At 52.9% G+C, this 18021-nt stretch overlaps 1 protein-coding gene across 11 annotated transcripts in view; it reads left to right on the plus strand.

Moving 5' to 3' along the window:
• The window catches only part of GAL3ST1 (galactose-3-O-sulfotransferase 1), a 25406-nt gene extending 7919 nt beyond the window's left edge, over positions 1-17487 (plus strand). For 2 of the 11 annotated variants that reach the window (XM_017869036.1, XM_017869026.1), the window contains exons 2-3: positions 14760-14899; positions 16028-17487. In XM_017869036.1, coding sequence (XP_017724525.1) covers positions 14769-14899; positions 16028-17168 — 1272 coding nt within the window. In that variant the 5' untranslated portion in view covers positions 14760-14768 and the 3' untranslated portion in view covers positions 17169-17487. Of the gene's footprint in view, positions 1-5411; positions 5653-6771; positions 6936-10987; positions 11286-14759; positions 14900-16024 lie in introns of those variants that run through there. The other 9 variants (XM_017869030.1, XM_017869025.1, XM_017869028.1 and 6 more) reach the window with 8 other exon arrangements.
• Positions 17488-18021: the final 534 nt, after the last annotated feature.

Consider the following 18021-nt stretch of genomic DNA (forward strand, 5'->3'; position numbering starts at 1 on the left):
GAGACGGAGTTTCGCTCTTGTTGCCCAGGCTGGAGTGCAATGGCATGATATTGGCTCACTGCAACCTCTGCCTCCTGGGTTCAAACGATTCTCCTGCCTCAGCCTGGGATTAAAGGCATGCGCCACCACGCCGAGCTAATTTTGTATTTTAGTAGAGATGGGGTTTCTCCATGTTTGTCAAGCTAGTCTCAAACTCCCGACCTCAGGTGATCCACCTGCCTTGGCCTCCCAAAGTGCTGGGATTACAGGCGTTAGCCACCGCACCCAGCCGGCAACTCTTTTTTAACCTCCCCGAGCCTCAGTTTCCTCATCTTCTAAATGGGGTAAAGGCTCTGTGAGCACTGGAGGAAATTATACTGCAGTGGCCACTGTTATATGCCCATCTCAGATTGACTGTTAGATTATCTTTGAACCATATTCCTGCAGGTGGATTGCTGGGTCTGAGAACAGGCACACTCAGAACTGTAATAGCTGCTGTCAAATCTGCACTACGAACACCATAATGAGAGCTGTTTTGCTCCACTCTTAGAAGCTCCTTCCATATCCCCATGGGATTCCCCTCCAGCTACAGAAAGCAGCCCTGGGATACCCTCACCCCACAATCTTCTCGGCCAGAGCCCTGTTCCTGTATGTGCATATGAGCAAACAGCACGGATGTGCCTCAGTTGGTGAATGGCTTTTGTTTCTTGGGGTTTGTTTTTTTAAGATGGGGTCTCGCTCTGTTGCCCAGGCTTGGAGTGCAGTGGTACGTTCATACCTCACTGTAACCTCGAACTCCTGGGTTCGAGGGGTCCTCTTGCCTCAGCCTCCTGAGTAGCTGGGGCTACAGGTGTGCACCACCACAGTGGGCTAATTTTAAATTTTTTACACAGACAGGGTCTCACTATGTTGCCCAGGCTGGTCTCAAGCTCCTGGGCTCAAGCAATCTGCCTGTCTTGGCCTCCCCAAAATGCTGGATGGCACATGCCACCATGCCCAGCTGAGGAATGGTTTATGGGGAATAGCAGTGCTGCAGACTCTGACACAGCCCTAGCTGCCTTCTTTTATCTCCTTAGGGAGCTCTTCTTCACCCTGCTCCATAAGTACAGGCTCCCTGTCCTTCCTCACCCTTCCCTTGGTGACTCTAGTTACTCCTATGGCCTCAATTCCCACTTCTGTGCCCAGCTCCCCACCTACCTCTTCCCCTCCCCAAGACCCCACTCTTTGCTCCTACAGATCTTTTTTTTTTTTTTTTTTGAGATGGAGTCTCGCTCTGTAGCCCCGGCTGGAGTGCAGTGGCCGGATCTCAGCTCACTGCAAGCTCACTGCAAGCTCCGCCTCCCGGGTTCACACCATTCTCCTGCCTCAGCCTCCTGAGTAGCTGGGGCTACAGGCGCCCGCCACCTCGCCTGGCTAGTTTTTTGTATTTTTTTAGTAGAGACGGGGTTTCACCATGTTAGCCAGGATGGTCTCCATCTCCTGACCTCGTGATCCGCCCGTCTCGGCCTCCCAAAGTGCTGGGATTACAAGCTTGAGCTACCGCGCCCGGCCCTGCTCCTACAGATCTTTAGACATTCTATGATCATGCCAAGCATCCCTCAGACTCAGTGTGTTCTTTTTTTTTTTTTTTTCTGAGACGGAGTCTCGCTCTGCCACCCAGGCTGGAGTGCAGTGGCCGGATCTCAGCTCACTGCAAGCTCCGCCTCCCGGGTTTACGCCATTCTCCTGCCTCAGCCTCCCAAGTAGCTGGGACTACAGGCGCCCGCCACCTCGCCCGGCTAGTTTTTTGTATTTTTTTTAGTAGAGACGGAGTTTCACCGTGTTAGCCAGGATGGTCGCGATCTCCTGACCTCGTGATCCGCCCGTCTTGGCCTCCCAAAGTGCTGGGATTACAGGCTTGAGCCACCGCGCCCGGCCCGACTCAGTGTGTTCTAAACAGAACCTGACACCACATGCTTCAACCCAGCATTCAACCTGGCCCTCTCAGCCTCCCCGACACAGGGACTAGTTCCACCTCCAGCCAGCAGTCACCCAACAGCAACTCTTCCCTCCCCTCCTCCACACCCTGCCGCCAACAGAATGCTGCCTTTGCATGGTCTACAGACAGCTCTGGTACTTCCCCAGCCTTCTCCTTGTTCCATGTCACACCTGCACAGCTGTAACAACTACTGTGGAGTTCAGCCTGCTCCTCCCTCTCCTTCCCCATCCCTACAGTTCATTTCTTACCCAGTAGCCCAATAGGAATCCCATCTGCTCACTCCTCTGCTGAAGACCCTCCCATGGGTCTCTCCCTACAGCCCACAGGATCCAGGCAAGACTCAGTAGCATGCTTCCTGAAAGCCCTGCAGCCCTGCATGTCCTTCTTTTTTATTTATTTATTTTTTTGAGATGGAGTCTCACTCTGTCGCCCAGGCTAGAGTGCAGCGGCATGATCTCTGCTCACTGCAACCTCTGCCTCCCAGGTTCAAGCGATTCTCCTGCCTCAGCCTCCCGAGTAACTGGGATTATAGCCTCCTGAGTAACTGGGATTAGGTGCCCGCCATCACACCCATCTAATTTTTGGTACAGACAGGGTTTCACCACGTTGGCCAGGCTGGTCTCGGACTCCTTACCTCAGGTGATCTGCCTGCCTCGGCCTCCCAAAGTGGTGGGATTACAGGCGTGAGCCACCGTACCTGGCCCCTGCATGTCCCTGTTAACCCTGCCCTACTTTCTGGCTGTCTCTGTAGTCTCTCCCCTGCCCAACCAGCCTCTTACACGTACACACACCAGACACTCCAGCCAGGTGGAATGTTCGTTTCTCAATTGCCCTGGGCCTTTGCATGTGCTTTTCTCTCTGTGTGGCTCATTCTAGGGTAACAAGCATGTTAGTTAATGCTAGCTGCTGTAACAGACAAACCTGAACTCCTAAAAGGCTTAATGCAGTTCTTGTTTTCTTGAAATCCAGTCAGTGTCTGGTGGGTAGAGATGCAAAGGCCTAGGCTCCTTCCAACTCCACCCACGCGCAGATCCTTGGAGACCGCCCCATTCATCCAGTAAATGGGAAAGGAGACCACAGAAAAGGTCCACCCACTTAACCTCATCAGCTGGCATTCTGTTCACATCTCACTGGCCAGGACCCAGTTACGTGATGACACTGAACTGCAAGGGCGCATGGGAAATGTAGTCTAGCCATGTGGCTGTGGAGAAAAGGGAACTGTCTTTGGAAATTGGAGACCACACAACAGCTTCTGCCACCAGAGGCCCCTACCCCAAGAAGCCTTCCCAGTGCCGCTGTCCCCTCCCCAAGGCTGGATCAGGTGTTTTCTCCGTGTTTCTGCAAGCCCCAAACAATGTGTTGTCCATCACTGCCCTCGCCTCGCAGCTGTGAGCTCCTCTGTCTCCCCAGTTAGGACTGTGAGCCCCAAGCTCTCTGCACGGGGTTATCCTGAACTCTAGTGCTGGAATGCAAGTGCCCAGTAAACACCTGTGGGATGGATCAATTTAAAACTATTATGGGCCGGGCGCGCTGGCTCACGCCTGTAATCCCAGCACTTTGGGAGGCCAAGGCAGGTGGATCACTTGAGGTCAGGAGTTTGAGATCAGCCTGCCCAAGGTGGTGAAACCCTATCTCTACTAAAAATACAGAATTAGCCAAGTGTGGTGGCGGGTGTCTATAATCCCAGCTACTTGGAAGGCTGAGGCAGGAGAATTGCTTGAACCCAGGGGGCGGAGGTTGCAGTGGGCCAAGATCGCCCCATTGCACTTCAGCATGGGTGACAAAAGTGAAACTCTGTCTCAAAAAGAAAAGAAAAGAAAAGAAAAAACTATCATGGCAGCAAGATGTCCACAATTTATTGATAGGTGGGGAAAAAAGCAAGTTAACAAAATATGTCCCCCAAAGAAGCACGTGCATCTGGGCTCCATGGCTTACACCTATAATCCCAGCACCTGGGGAGGCTGAGGTGGGAGGCTCACTTGAGCCCAGGAGTTCAAGACCAGCCTGGACAACATAGCAAGACCCCATCTCTGCAAAAAATCAAAATACAAAAATTAGCCAGGTGTGGTGGTGCATACCTGTAGTCCCAGCTGCCTGGGAGGCTAAGGTGGAAGGGTCTCTTGAGGCCAGGAGTTTGAGGCTGCAGTGAGTCATGATCATGCCACTGCACTCCAGCCTGGGTGACAGAACAAGACCTTGTGTCAAAAAAAACAAAAACAGTTTCCGTTCCATCGTCTATATAAATATATGACCAGAAATCCTGTGATGGTGATGACCTCTGGGGTTGGGCTTCTTTTAATCATCTTCTTTATACTCTTCTGTATTGTTTGAATTTTTTTTCAGTATGCTGCTTTCATCATTGGAAAAGTTTTTGCTGGGCACCGTGGTACATGCCTGTAATCCCAGCTACTTGGGTGGCTGAGGCAGGAGAATTGCTTGAACCCAGGGGGCAGAGGTTGCAGTGAGCCAAGATCTTGCCACTGCACTCCAGCCTGGGCAACAGAGTGAGACTCTATCTCCAAAAAAAAAAAAATTTCCTGGGGGTGGGGGTGGAGAACCAGCCAAAGATGTTGTCACTGGCTGTGCGCGGTGGCTCACGCCTGTAATCCCAGCACTTTGGGAGGCTGAGGTGGGTGGATCACGAGGTCAGGAGATCAAGACCATCCTGACTAACACAGTGAAACCCTGTGTCTACTAAAAATACAAAAAATTAGCCGGGCGAGGTGGCAGGTGCCTGTAGTACCAGCTACTCGGGAGGCTGAGGCAGGAGAATGGCGTGAACCTGGGAGGCGGAGCTTGCAGTGAGCTGAGATCACGCCACTGCACTCCAACCTGGGNAAAAAAAAAATTTCCTGGGGGTGGGGGTGGAGAACCAGCCAAAGATGTTGTCACTGGCTGTGCGCGGTGGCTCACGCCTGTAATCCCAGCACTTTGGGAGGCTGAGGTGGGTGGATCACGAGGCCAGGAGATCAAGACCATCCTGACTAACACAGTGAAACCCTGTGTCTACTAAAAATACAAAAAATTAGCCGGGCGAGGTGGCAGGTGCCTGTAGTACCAGCTACTCGGGAGGCTGAGGCAGGAGAATGGCGTGAACCTGGGAGGCGGAGCTTGCAGTGAGCTGAGATCACGCCACTGCACTCCAACCTGGGTGACAGAGCAAGACTCTGTCTCAAGAAAAAAAAAAAAAAAAAGATGTTGTCATCAATACTCTGGGAAGAGACTTCTCTGGCAGGGCTGGAAGCACAGGTCTACCATCAGGGCTCCCTACTCTGGAAATCTTTGCTTCCCTTGGCTAGTTGCTCACCTCCTCACCCACAATCTCACCTCTTGTTCAAGAGCCTGCACTTCACTCTCACCTAGCTGAGGTTCTCACCCCTCTATACAATGGAGATGGTAACAGGAGCTCCCCAGAGAGGATTATGACGCTGCATGATGCATGACAGGTCCCAAGCCCAGAAGTGGACCCTGTTGGGTTCAGAGTCCACGCTAATAAACTACAGCCCCTGCGGTTTGATGCCAGCTCCACCCTGACTCTCCCTTGGAAAGCTGTCTTCAAGCTAGCTCAGCTCAAAAGGCAGAAGGTCAACGGGATATTAGCCTGGATAAAACAACTCCGTACCATGTCCCAAACCTGATTCCAGCACCTAGAGAGAAGGCGACTCTGGACCTCCCTTGTGGCAGTTTAAGCTCTGGTATTTCGTGGGTGCCTGGGGGCTGCTCCCAGACTGGTGAGGCTTTGAGGGAAAGGGGGACTCAGAGCAAGTGAGGATGCCTGTTGTTCCCTAGGAGAGGCTGGCAGCTGCTTAACCTATGAAAGTGCTTAGTGTGGGATGAATGACCATCACAATAATGATCATTATTAATTGATGGTGGCACCTGGGTCCCTAAATGGTGCCACCTGCCTGGTCTGTGATGGGGTTCTAGGCAGCAGTGCTGAAGGGAGGATGGAGGAGGCATTTCTGGGCACAAGGAGACCTCTGTCCATGGACAAAGCTGAGACAACTGACCTGAACCTAAGATTCAAGTGCCTGAACTGAGTCCTAGGATTCCTGGGGCTTAGGGCCAGGGCACCTAGAACTGCCTCTTCCTGCCAAGGCCTTGGGGAGGATCTGCATCTCCAGTCAGCCCAAATCCTGCAGAGCTGGTCGAGTGTCTCTGTATCACCATTCCTCACCCAGGTGTAGAGGCAGGATACACTCTTTGATGTAAGATTTAGAGCTCAGGAAGTGAAATCTTGCCAGACTCATCTTCTGAGCCCCGGTCAGATGCTCTGCCTCCTGGAAGCCTTCCAGGCTGAGTTAGTTGTTCATTCTGGGTTCCCACAGATTTTGGATAAACCTTGGTCTCTGGTTGTGTCTCAGCATCTTTAAGCCCTTGATTGTGGCAAGTCTGCATATGTACTCTGGCTTTGTCTGCTCTGATAGCTGGGTGACCTTGGGCAGGTGACGTTACCTCTCTGAGCTTTGGTTTCTTTACCAGGAGGGTAGAATAATAGAGGTGCTTGATGCATCAGCTGTGAGACTTAAATGAAATGCAGCAGGTGGAGCAATTAGCCCTCTTGCACCCCAGCCCACCTGCATCTCCCTGTCCCTCATTCAGCCTTAGAGCCTGTTCTGGGCTCTCTGCAGGCTTCTGCGGTTGCTGTGTCCTTGGCCCAAGGATACCTAGAATCTTTCTGTGCCCTTGGATGAAAGAGCTGCTTGCTTGTTGGGGTCCAGAGAGAGGTGAGGACCGGCCAGCGCTGTCCAGTGGGGGCAGAGGGCCAGGGCAACACCTGCAGGGTACCAGGGTGTGCCACCTGCTATCCCCAGGAAGCAAACTCATGAATATTCACACCACTGGATGGGAGGGAGCCAGCCAGCTTGCTGCTGGGTGTCATTGGAGCATTCCTGTCTCCCAGTGACCGCAGAGACAGCCTGGGAGTTGGACGTGGCTCAGGCAGTGAGTGGAAAGGGGCAGCCAGCCACAGCCCGAGGTGAGTGTGTCTCTTATTCTCTGCCACAGGGGTCACAGGGAAAGTAGGATACCCGGATACCTGCCTGGTGGTGACGCTCTAAGCCAGAAGGTTTACCATCCCAGGATGGGTTTCCCTGTGTGCATGATGTGGGGGAATAAGTCCTGTTTCTCCTTCATTCCCTGGAGGGTGTCAGTTCAGCTAAACAGGAGGATGGCCGGGCCTGGCCTGCTGCCAGTTCTCTGCACTGATGCAGGTCAATGCGACGGGCATAATCTAGAAGGGCAGGAATAGATGGGGTGGGCTGGTGATGGGGAGACTGTCCATCCTGAGTACCTGTGGTTGTCACTACTATGGGTGGAGGAGGTGGGAGACCCAGGTTCTAGTCCCGTCTCTGCTGCTGCTGTGCTGTGTAACCCTGAAGGTGTCCTTGCCCTCTCTGAGGTTCAGCCTCCCTGCCTCTTTGTCTTCTGGCCTTGAGGCTAGGAGGCTCTGGCTGCATTGAGATCATCCCTGGACTTGGGACCCTCAGCTTCCTGCAAGCCTCCATTGTGGGTCAGTGGGCACACACTTTGGTGGGGCTGTGGCTGGGACCCTGGGAACGTATCGATGATGATGATGACAATGATGGCAGGCCCCGCTCAGTGATTGTCTGCTCTGCACCAGCCCCGGGCTGGGTGCTTTCCTTGTGGAATGCCGAGGATCTGCACAGCACCCTGTGATAGAGGGTCAGCTGGTACAGGTTGAATATCCCTTATCTGAAATGCTTGGGATCAGAAGTGTTTCGGATTTCAGATTTTTCAGATTTTGGAATATATGCGTATATATAATGAGATATCTTGGAGATGGAACCCAAGTCTATACATTTTTGTTTAGAAAGAATTGATGTTTCTTTCTTTCTGGTTGATTTTATTGTTTAAACTTTTTTTATTTTATTTATTTTATTTTTTTATTTTTTTTTTGAGATGGAGTCTCGCTCTGTTGCCCAGGCTGGAGTGCAGTGGTGCGATTTTGACTCACTGCAAGCTCCGCCTCCCGGGTTCATGCTCCTGCCTCAGCCTCCCTAGTAGCTGGGACTACAGGCGCCCGCCACCATGCCCGGCTAACTTTTTTTGTGTATTTTTAGTAAAGATGGGTTTCACTGTGTTAGCCAGGATGGTCTCAATCTCCTGACCTCGTGATCCACTCACCTCAGCCTCCCAAAGTGCTGGGATTACAGGCGTGAGCCACCGTGCCCGGCCTAATTTTAATGTTTTTGAGACAGGGTCTTGCTCTGTGGCCCAGGCTGGAGTTCAGTGGCACAATCATGACTCACTGCAGCCCCAACCTCCCAGGTTCAGGTGATCTTTCTGTCTCAGCCTCCCCAGTAACTGGGACGACAGGCATGCACCACCATGCCTGGCTAATTTTTGTATTTTTTGTAGAGATGGGGTCTTGCCATGTTGGTCAGGCTGGCCTCAAACTCTTGAGCTCAAGCGATCCTCCTGCCTCTGTCTTTCAAAGGGTTGGAATTACAGGCATGAGCCACCACGCCCCACCTTCATGTATGTTTCTTATACACGTAGCCTCAAGGTAGTTTTATTTTTCCCTTGAGGACACTAAATAAACTGTGTGTTGTGCACCTGGGTTTTGACTGAGACCTGTCATGTGAGGTCCAGTATGGAATTTTCCACTTGTGGTGTCATGTAGGCATTCACAAAGTTTTGTAAACACATTTCAGATTTCAGATTTTGGATTTTTATTTTATTATTTATTTATTTATTTATTTTTGAGACAGAGTCTTGCTCTGTCGCCCAGGCTGGAGTGCAATGGCTCAATCTCAGCTCATTGCAACCTCTGCCTCCTGGGTTCAAGCAATTCTCCTGCCTCAGCATCCCAAGTAGCTGGGATTACAGGTGCGCACCACCACATCCGGCTAATTTTTTGTATCTTTAGTAGAGACGGCGTTTCAGCATGTTGGCCAGGCTGATCTTGAATTCCTTACGTCATGATCGGCCTGTTTCGGCCTCCCTAAGTACTGGGATTACAGACATGAACTACTGCGCCCGGCCCATGGGGGCTTTTACATGCATGTGCCTCACATGTATTACTCTCGTCTGTAGGTCTCCTACACAGGATCTCTCCTGTGTCTCAGTGAGGTGTTGTCTGCCTGGACCATGTCCTCATCCACATTATCTGCACAGGCTCTATAGCCCTGCCCACATTCTGCCCTGAGAGTCATGGGAGGTCATTCATCACACATTCACCAGGTGCCAGGCTCGGGGAGCTCAGGGATGAGTCACCAGTAGGCTTGCCTGTAGCGGGGCACGGAAGGGACCTCTCCTCTGGCACGCCAGTGAACCAAGGCTGGGTCACAGTCAATGGTGATGATAATAATGAATATGTGTTGATCACCTCCTGGGTACGTGCATTATCTCAGTCTCATAGCCTGAGAGCAAGGCATGGTGGCTTATGCCCAGCACTTTGGGAGGTGGAGGTGGGGGGATCACTTGAGGCCAGGAACTCAAGATCAGTCTGCAACATAGTGAGAGCCCCCATCTCTACAAAAAATTAAAAACTTAGCGAGGCATGGTGGTGACCTGGGCGTGGGTGGTATGCACTTGAGAGGCCGAGGCGGGAAATTCACTTGAGACCAGGTGTTCGAGACCAGCCTGGGCAATACAGTGAGACCCCATCTCTAAAAAAAAAAAAAAGTTTTTAAAGTAGCCAGGCATGGTGGTGCATGCCTGTAGTCTTAGCTACTCAGGAGGCCGAAGCAAGAGGATCCACTGAGCCCAGGAGTTCAAGGCTGCAGTGAGCTATGATCACGCCACTTCAGTTCAGCCTGGGTGATAGAGCAAGATCCTGTCTTTTTAAAAAAATAATCTCATAGCCTGGTGACTGTTCTCCCTCAAGCCAGGCTCCTGGCTGCCAGCTAGCTCCTCTCCTGACCTCAGTCTGTTCAGGGGCTCTGCCTGTGATTACAGAGGGATCTGTGTGCTTTGATCTTGCTGTTGTGTGTCCATGCACACATGAGGAGACTGAGGCTCGGGGAGGGTGAGGTACATAGTTTCACACCTAAGTTAACAGTGGCCAGGCAGGAAGGGCACAACCAGACTTGGACCCCTCAGGTGGCTGGCACAGGAGGGACCAGACACCAAGGTCCCCTCTGCTTCCCCTCCCCTTATCCTGGCTGCAGGCTCAGCCCACAGAGAGCAGACCCTGCTGTGCTCCCTGGACAGAGCTTCCTGTCCACCCCCACATCCCCCACTTTCTGTGATGCAACTTTCCCTCCTTCCTTCCCCTGGGCTTGGGACAGGGCTTAGGACACACCAGGCAGGGACTGCCATGGAGAAAGCAGGAAGTGGAACACTGGAGCTCCATAGACCGGGCTCTAATTCTGGCCCTGCCCCGCCTTTGCTGAGTGACCCTGGGCAAGTTATGTCACCTCCTGGAACCTCACCTTTCCCATCTACCAAATGGGGGTGACAGCAGTGTGTGGGGGGGTGGAGTGGTATCCACTAAGTGGTTGCTGAGTAGGGTCAGTTAGATGCTCTGGAGAGGCAGGCCCCTGCCCTGGGCCTGGCTCCTAACACGGGCTCAAAAGTAAAACTAGGAGGGATGGCCCAAGGTTCAGCGCCAGGCAGCACCCAGCACGTGTGGCAGGAAACTGGCAAGCTTTGAGAAATAGCAAATGGGGGCTGGGCTCAGCGGCTCACACCTGTAATCCCAACACTTTGGAAAGCCGAGGCGGGTGGATCGCTTGAAGTCTGGAGTTTGAGACCAGCCTGGCCAACATGGTGAAACCCTGTCTCTACTAAAATGCAAAAATTACTTGAGTGTGGTGGCGTGCAGCTGTAATCCCAGCTATTCGAGAGGCTGAGGCAGGAGAATCACTTGAACCCAGGAGGCGGAGGTTGTAGTGAGCTGAGATTGTACCACTGCACTCCAGCCTGGGCAACATAGGGAGATTCCGTCTCAAAAACAAACAAACAAAAGAGCAAATGGGAGAATGAAATGAAATGAGCGAGTGAATGAATGAACCAATAAGGGTGTGGGGGGGGTGGAGGAACTGTCCTGGGCGGGGCCAGGTAGAGCCTGATTGGCGGGGCAGGGAGGCTGGTCTGCCCCCTGCTGCTGGGCCTGGACCTCAACGCCTCCCGTAGTGCAGCCTCCCTGATTCCGGAAGGTATCTTGGTGAGTGGGGCTGCCGGAGTGAGTCCTTGGGATTTCCAGAGGGCAAGCCACGGTAATCCTAATCCCTCCTCATCTTAAAGTCAGAGAAACTGAGGCCCAGAGTTTTGGACTATGATCTGGCCCACGATTCTGCCCTGTTTTCTGCTGGGTCGCTGAGAAGTTGGAGGCTGACAGGGGTGCTTGAGGCTGAGGCAGGTTTGTGCTTTGTGGGCGGCCCAGCCCCCACTCCTTTTGGGGTTGAAGACAGTCCTCCCCCGGGCCTCAGAAGGGGTACAGCTAACACTCTTAAGTGATGACTGTGTGCTGGTTGCTTTGCTTAGAAAATTTCTCCAGAGAACAGCTAGGGGCGCCTCCAGCTTTCCCATTTTACAGATGAGAAACTGAGACTCCATGAGGGTTCCTGGCGTGTCTGAAATCACAGGGCTGGATTGAAACACAGGCCTGGGGCCCCTCCATAGCTGGCGGGTTTATTCCGCTTTGCAAGCTTTCTGATTTGTTACTTAAATGTGTTGAGTAACAAATTAACTAACACATTTGTTAAGGTGTTGACAATTATTGCCTTTTTTTGAGATGGGGCCTCACTCTGGTCACCCAGGCTGAAGTGAAGTGGCGTGACCTTGGCTCGCGGTAACCTCTGCCAACCTCTGCCCCCCAGGCTCAAGCAATCCTCCCACCTCAGCATAACTTTTCCAGGGCATAGTGTGTGCGACCCTCCCCCAGGGTGGCTGACTGGCTTCTGCCTCCAGGGACTGTGGTGATAAAGCCATGCATATAGTTATTAGCACATGTGACTTTTCCTGGCCTCAGGAGCCCAGGGCGCAGTGCAGTGTGAGCCAGGACAGGAGTGGAAAGTTCGGGACAAGAGTAGAAAGCTTGGGCACCTGGTTTTGCAGCTAAGGTAAGGTGGGAAGACCCTCCAAGCTGCAGCTCTCTCCTGGACTCCAGTTCCTCGGCCTGAACTACCCCTGTCACAGTCCACGTCTCAGTCCCCTGCTGATAGGGTTGCCACGCTTAGATCATCCCCCAAAACAAACAAATAACAACAGGCTGGGCACAGTGGCTCTTGTCTGTAATCCCAGCACTTTGGGAGGCTGAGGTGGGAGGATCGCTTGAGTCCAGGAGTTCAATACCAGCCTGGGCATCTCAAAAATAATAATATAAAAAATGTTAAATATATATATATATGAAAATAGGCCAGGCGCAGTGGCTTATGCCTGTAACTCCAGCACTTTGGGAGGTCGAGGTGAACAGATCACGAGGTCAGGAGATCAAGACGATCCTGGCCAACATGGTGAAACTCCATCACTACGGAAAATACAAAAATTAGCTGGGTGTGGTGGCATATGCCTGTAACCCCAGCTACTTGGGAGGCTGAGGCAGGAGAATCACTTGAGCCAGGGAGTGGGAGGTTGCAGTGAGCCGAGATCACACCACAGCACTCCAGCCTGGTGACAGAGCGAGACTCTGTCTCAAAAAAATAAAATAAACATATAAAAATAAAAAATAAAATAAGGAAATAACAATAACAAAACCTCCAGGACATCTAGTTAAACTTGAAGTTTGAATAATTTTTTTTTTATTTTTGAGACAGAGTCTCACTCTGTCACCCAGGCTGGAGTGCAGTGACACCATCTCAGCTCACTGCAACCTCTACCTCCTGGGTTCAAGCGATTCTTCTGTCTCAGCCTCCTGAGTAACTGGGACTGTAGGCGCATGCCACCATGCCCAGCTAATTTTTGCATTTTTAGTAGAGACAGAATTTCACCATATTGGTCAGGCTTATCTCAAACTCCTGACCTCAGGTGATCCACCCTCCTTGGCCTCCCAAAGTGCTGGGATTACAGGCATGAGCCACCGCACCCAGCCTTGGAATAATTTTTAGTAGAACTATGTCCCATGCAATATTTGGTGGAATATACTACACCGTAAAAAATGATCATGCCGGGTGAGGTGGCTCAAAGCCTGAATCCTCAGCACTTTGGAGGCCGAGACGGCGGATCACGAGTCATGGAGATTGAGACCAATCCTGGCTAACCGTGAAACCCGTCTCAACAAAACATACAAAGAAACGTAGCCGGGCGAACGTGGCAAGGTGCGCCTGTAGTCCAGCTACTTGGAGGCTGAGGCAGAGAATGGCGTAAACCCAGGAGGCGGGGCTGGCATGGAGCTGAGATCCGCCCACTGCACTCCAGCCTGGTCGGGCAGAGTCGGAGACTATAGTCTCAAAAAAAAAAAAAAAAAAAAAAAAAAAAAAAAAAATTGTATTCATTGTTTATCTGAAATTTGAATTTAACTGGGCAATCCTACCAGCTGGCTTTGGAAAGGGGGTGGGTGTGTGGGCAGACGCCTGGCCAGCTGTGTGACCTGAGCCTTCTTCTTCCCAGCTGTGAGCTTCAGTTTCTCCATCATCCTCCCCTATAGACTCCAGGGGCACAAGGGCCAGTGAAGAGAGAAGAGCCCTGGCTCTTACTGGGTACCTCACCTGTACCACTGTGGGATGGGTGGCACAGGGGACACGTAGGGCTGGCTGTGCCTTCTGAAAGGTGAAGGAGTCAGACCTCAGAGAGCCCTTGGCCTTCCCTGCAGATAGCCCTGGCCCAGGCCTGGGGGGCAGGGAGTGTGGCACAGGGCACGGGGAGAGGCTCTTCTTTTCCTTCTTATTTATTGACTTATTTATTTGAGACAGGGTCTCACTGTGTCATCCAGAGCTGGAGTGCAGCGGCACAGTCATGGCTCACTGGAACTCAGGCTCAAGCAATCCTCCCGCCTCAGCCTTCCAAGTAACTAGGACTACAGGCATGTGCCACCACGCCTGGTGAATTTTTTAAAATTTTGTTTTGTAGAGATAGGGTCTCACCATATGCCCAGGCTGGTCTTGAACTCCTGGCTCAAGCACTCCGCCTGCCTCATCCTCCCAAAGTGCTGGGATGACAGGTGTGAGCCACTGTGCCCAGCCTTTTTCCTTTTGCCCTACAAAAGTGTTTCATGGTTGGGCGCGATGGCTCACGTCTGTCATCCCAGTAATTTGGGAGGCCAAAGCGGGCGGATTGCTTGAGCCCAGGAGTTCGAGACCAGCCTGGGCAACGTGGCGAAACAGTGTCTCTCTATTTTTAAAAAATTAAAGTATAAAAAAAGGAAATAATTTCATTATCATGCCCTAAAAGGTATAAAAAATAAGATAACTTCAGGATCTAGGAGAATTTGGAGTAAAATTGAAGAAGTTTTAAATATGTATTTTATAAAAAATACAAGAAAAGAAACAGTAGAAAAAATAACTAAAATAAGGTAACGGGTATTAGTTATCTTATTTTTTCTTCTGTTTATTTTCTTTTATTTCTTATCAACCAGCTTAAAATTAAAAGGAGTGGAAAGTTTGGGGCCCTGGTTCTGCTACCTGGTTCATTTTAATTTTTAAATTTTAACCTCCCTGCCCCATTCCCCAACCTCTCTTTGAGTTGCTTCACCCACCATCTCTGTCTGCAACCCTGGGGCTCTCTCTTTCAAGGTGGTTGTCTCTCTATCTCTCCAGTGTCTCTCTGTCCCTGTCTGGACCCTGCTGGGGGCCACAGAGCAGGCAAAGGCAGGTCTCAGCTGCCAGGCCTGGGCAGCCTTGGGGTCTCCCTGGGGCCAGTTTCCTGACACTTGCCCCACTCTGTGCTGCCCCCGCAGGTGTCTGAGATGCTGCCACCGCAGAAGAAGCCCTGGGAGTCCATGGCTAAGGGGCTGGTGCTGGGCGCGCTGTTCACCAGTTTCCTGCTGCTGGTGTACTCCTATGCCGTGCCCCCGCTGCATGCTGGCCTGGCCTCCACGTGAGTGGCCCAGCTGGGCAGATGGTGGGCATAGGTGGGGGAGGGATGGCAACCCACCCATGGGGCCCCGTAATTACCACAGGGCCTGCCCCAGTGATCTTGGACAGCCACCCTGCACCCTGCACCATGCTGTGCCAGACAGAAATTCCACTGACGGCAGAGCTCGCCGTGTAACCCTGAGCCTTGGTGTGCCCATCTGTGAAGTGGGGATAAAAACAGAACCTTTCGGCTGGGCGCGGTGACTCACGCCTATAAACCCAGCACTTTGGGAGGCCCAGGCAGGCAGATCACCTGAGGTCAGGAGTTCGAGACCAGCCTGACCAACATGGTGAAACCCCATCTCTACTAAAAATACAAAAATTAGCTGGGCATGGTGGTGTGTGTCTGTAATCCCAGCTACTTGGGAGGCTGAGGCAGGAGAATTGCTTGAACCCGGAAGGCAGAAGTTGCAGTGAGCCAAGATGGCACCACTGCATTCCAACCTGGGCAACAGAGTAGACTGTCTCAAAACAACAACAACAACAACAAAACAGAGCCTTCCTCATAGGACATGAGAATCAGGTAACACTGTCTGTACAGGGCTTAGAGTGGCATCATCTGAGATGCCGATGGAGCCCTGAGGGGATGACCTGTCCATGGATTCAGATGGGTCCCTCTGACTCCAGGCCCAGCTCCTGAGAACCAGGCTCTCCCACTTCCTCATGGGCTGCTCTGCACAGACCCGGCACAGCCTGTAGCTGGTGCAATACCAGTGCTTGGTGATACTAAGTTGAAACAGAGGAAACTGCAAATTTCTGCAAAACTGACCATTTTTGTCCTATAAAATGGCAATTTCATGTGGCCCAAGCTGCTACTGATTCATGGTACATGCAACACAGTGGACATGAATGAGGCCTGTGTGCCTCATCTCACAACACTGTGAATAGGGCCTGTTATTGTCCCCATTTCACAGAAGAGGAAACTGAGGCCAGAGAGGCCAGACCACCCAGCCTGGACTCAGGCTCCACAGGTCCCGCTATCCCAGCCCCTTTGCCACCACTGTCCCCAACAATCTCCCTCTCTAGTTACCAGAGTCCTGAGGGTCCCAGCACCCCCCTGAGGCTCTCCCCACCTCTCTGTCCCCAGCAGGACCCCAGAGGCCGCAGCGTCCTGCTCTCCGCCTGTGCTTGAGCCAGAGGCAGTGAACCGCGCCAACGGCTCGGCGGGAGAGTGCCAGCCGCGGCGCAATATCGTGTTTTTGAAGACGCACAAGACGGCCAGCAGCACCCTGCTCAACATCCTGTTCCGCTTCGGCCAGAAGCACCGGCTCAAGTTCGCCTTTCCCAACGGCCGCAACGACTTCGACTACCCGACCTTCTTCGCCCGCAGCCTGGTGCAGGACTACCGGCCCGGGGCCTGCTTCAACATCATTTGCAACCACATGCGCTTCCACTACGACGAGGTGCGTGGCCTGGTGCCGCCCAACGCCATCTTCATCACGGTGCTCCGTGACCCTGCCCGCCTGTTCGAGTCCTCCTTCCACTACTTCGGGCCGGTGGTGCCCCTCACGTGGAAGCTCTCAGGCGGCGACAAGCTGGCCGAGTTCCTGCAAGATCCGGATCGCTACTACGACCCCAACGGCTTCAATGCCCACTACCTCCGAAACCTGCTCTTCTTCGACCTGGGCTATGACAACGGCCTGGACCCCGGCAGCCCGCAGGTGCAGGAGCACATCCTGGAGGTGGAGCGCCGCTTCCACCTGGTGCTCCTTCAGGAGTACTTCGACGAGTCGCTGGTGCTGCTGAAGGACCTGCTGTGCTGGGAGCTGGAGGACGTGCTCTACTTCAAGCTCAACGCCCGCCGCGACTCGCTGGTGCCGCGGCTCTCCGGGGAGATGTACGGGCGCGCCACCGCCTGGAACATGTTGGACGCCCACCTCTACCGCCACTTCAACGCCAGCTTCTGGCGCAAGGTGGAGGCCTTCGGGCAGGAGCGCATGGCCCGCGAGGTGGCAGCCCTGCGCCATGCCAACGAGCGCATGCGGACCATCTGCATCGACGGGGGCCACGCCGTGGACGCCGCCGCCATCCAGGACGAGGCCATGCAGCCCTGGCAGCCGCTGGGCACCAAGTCCATCTTGGGCTACAACCTCAAGAAGAGCATCGGGCAGCGGCACGCGCAGCTCTGCCGGCGCATGCTCACGCCCGAGATCCAGTACCTGATGGACCTCGGCGCCAACCTGTGGGTCACCAAGCTCTGGAAGTTCATTCGCGATTTCCTGCGGTGGTGACGTCCCACCGCCCAGCGGCTTGCCTGCCTGTTCTCTCCCTACGGAGGGGCTGAGCAGGACGCCGCTGGTGCTGGCCGCCCCCAGCCCCCTCCTGGTGCCACCTCGGACCCCGGGGTGAGAGGGGTGCTTCCTGGGGGGACGCAGCCAGCCAAGACTGGGCCCACGCACACAGAGAGGGCCTAACCGATATCAGTATTTAACTAATTATACCGGTTTTTATTAAACCCCTTTCCCTCCCCGAAAAAGAATGTTCTATTTCTGCCTCCCCTTAAAGGGGAGACCTCAGAAGTAAAGGAATTTGATGTTGTGTTTTTGTTAATCAGCCTCAGTGGTGGTGACTTGGGGTGGGGATTGGCCTGGGGGGAACCCAAGAGACCACAGTGGTGCCTGGGTGAGTCTGTAGGCAGAGACCAATGGGTGGCAGGGATTTGATGTGTTTTTGCTATGTGCTATAGTCCTATGTGGTTCAGGGACTCCCATGAGCTACCGAGACCTGGAAAAGTGCATGTGTATGTGTGCATGTGTGTGTGATCATCCTAAGGAGTACAACAGTTTCTCACTCTGACGGTGCGCCCGGCACTAGGCTAAGGGCATTATTTCAACTCATCTTCACCAAAACCCAGCGACCTGGGGACTGTTGTTATCTCGTGCTAGAGACAATGAAGGGTGCTCAGAGAGGGACAATCACTTCACCAAGATCACACAGCAAGTGGTAGGACTAGAGTAGGGGGCTGGGCGGGTAGAGGGTGTGGCCGGATCAGAATAGAGAAAGAGAGAGGGAGGAAAAGACAGGGAGATGGCAGGGGTGGAGCCACTCAGTAGGGCATTGGCAACAGGCCCTGGGCCCAGGCTA

The sequence above is a fragment of the Rhinopithecus bieti genome, unplaced genomic scaffold (assembly GCF_001698545.2).
Source record: "Rhinopithecus bieti isolate Rb0 unplaced genomic scaffold, ASM169854v2 scaffold_4666, whole genome shotgun sequence".
Lineage (NCBI taxonomy): Eukaryota > Metazoa > Chordata > Mammalia > Primates > Cercopithecidae > Rhinopithecus > Rhinopithecus bieti.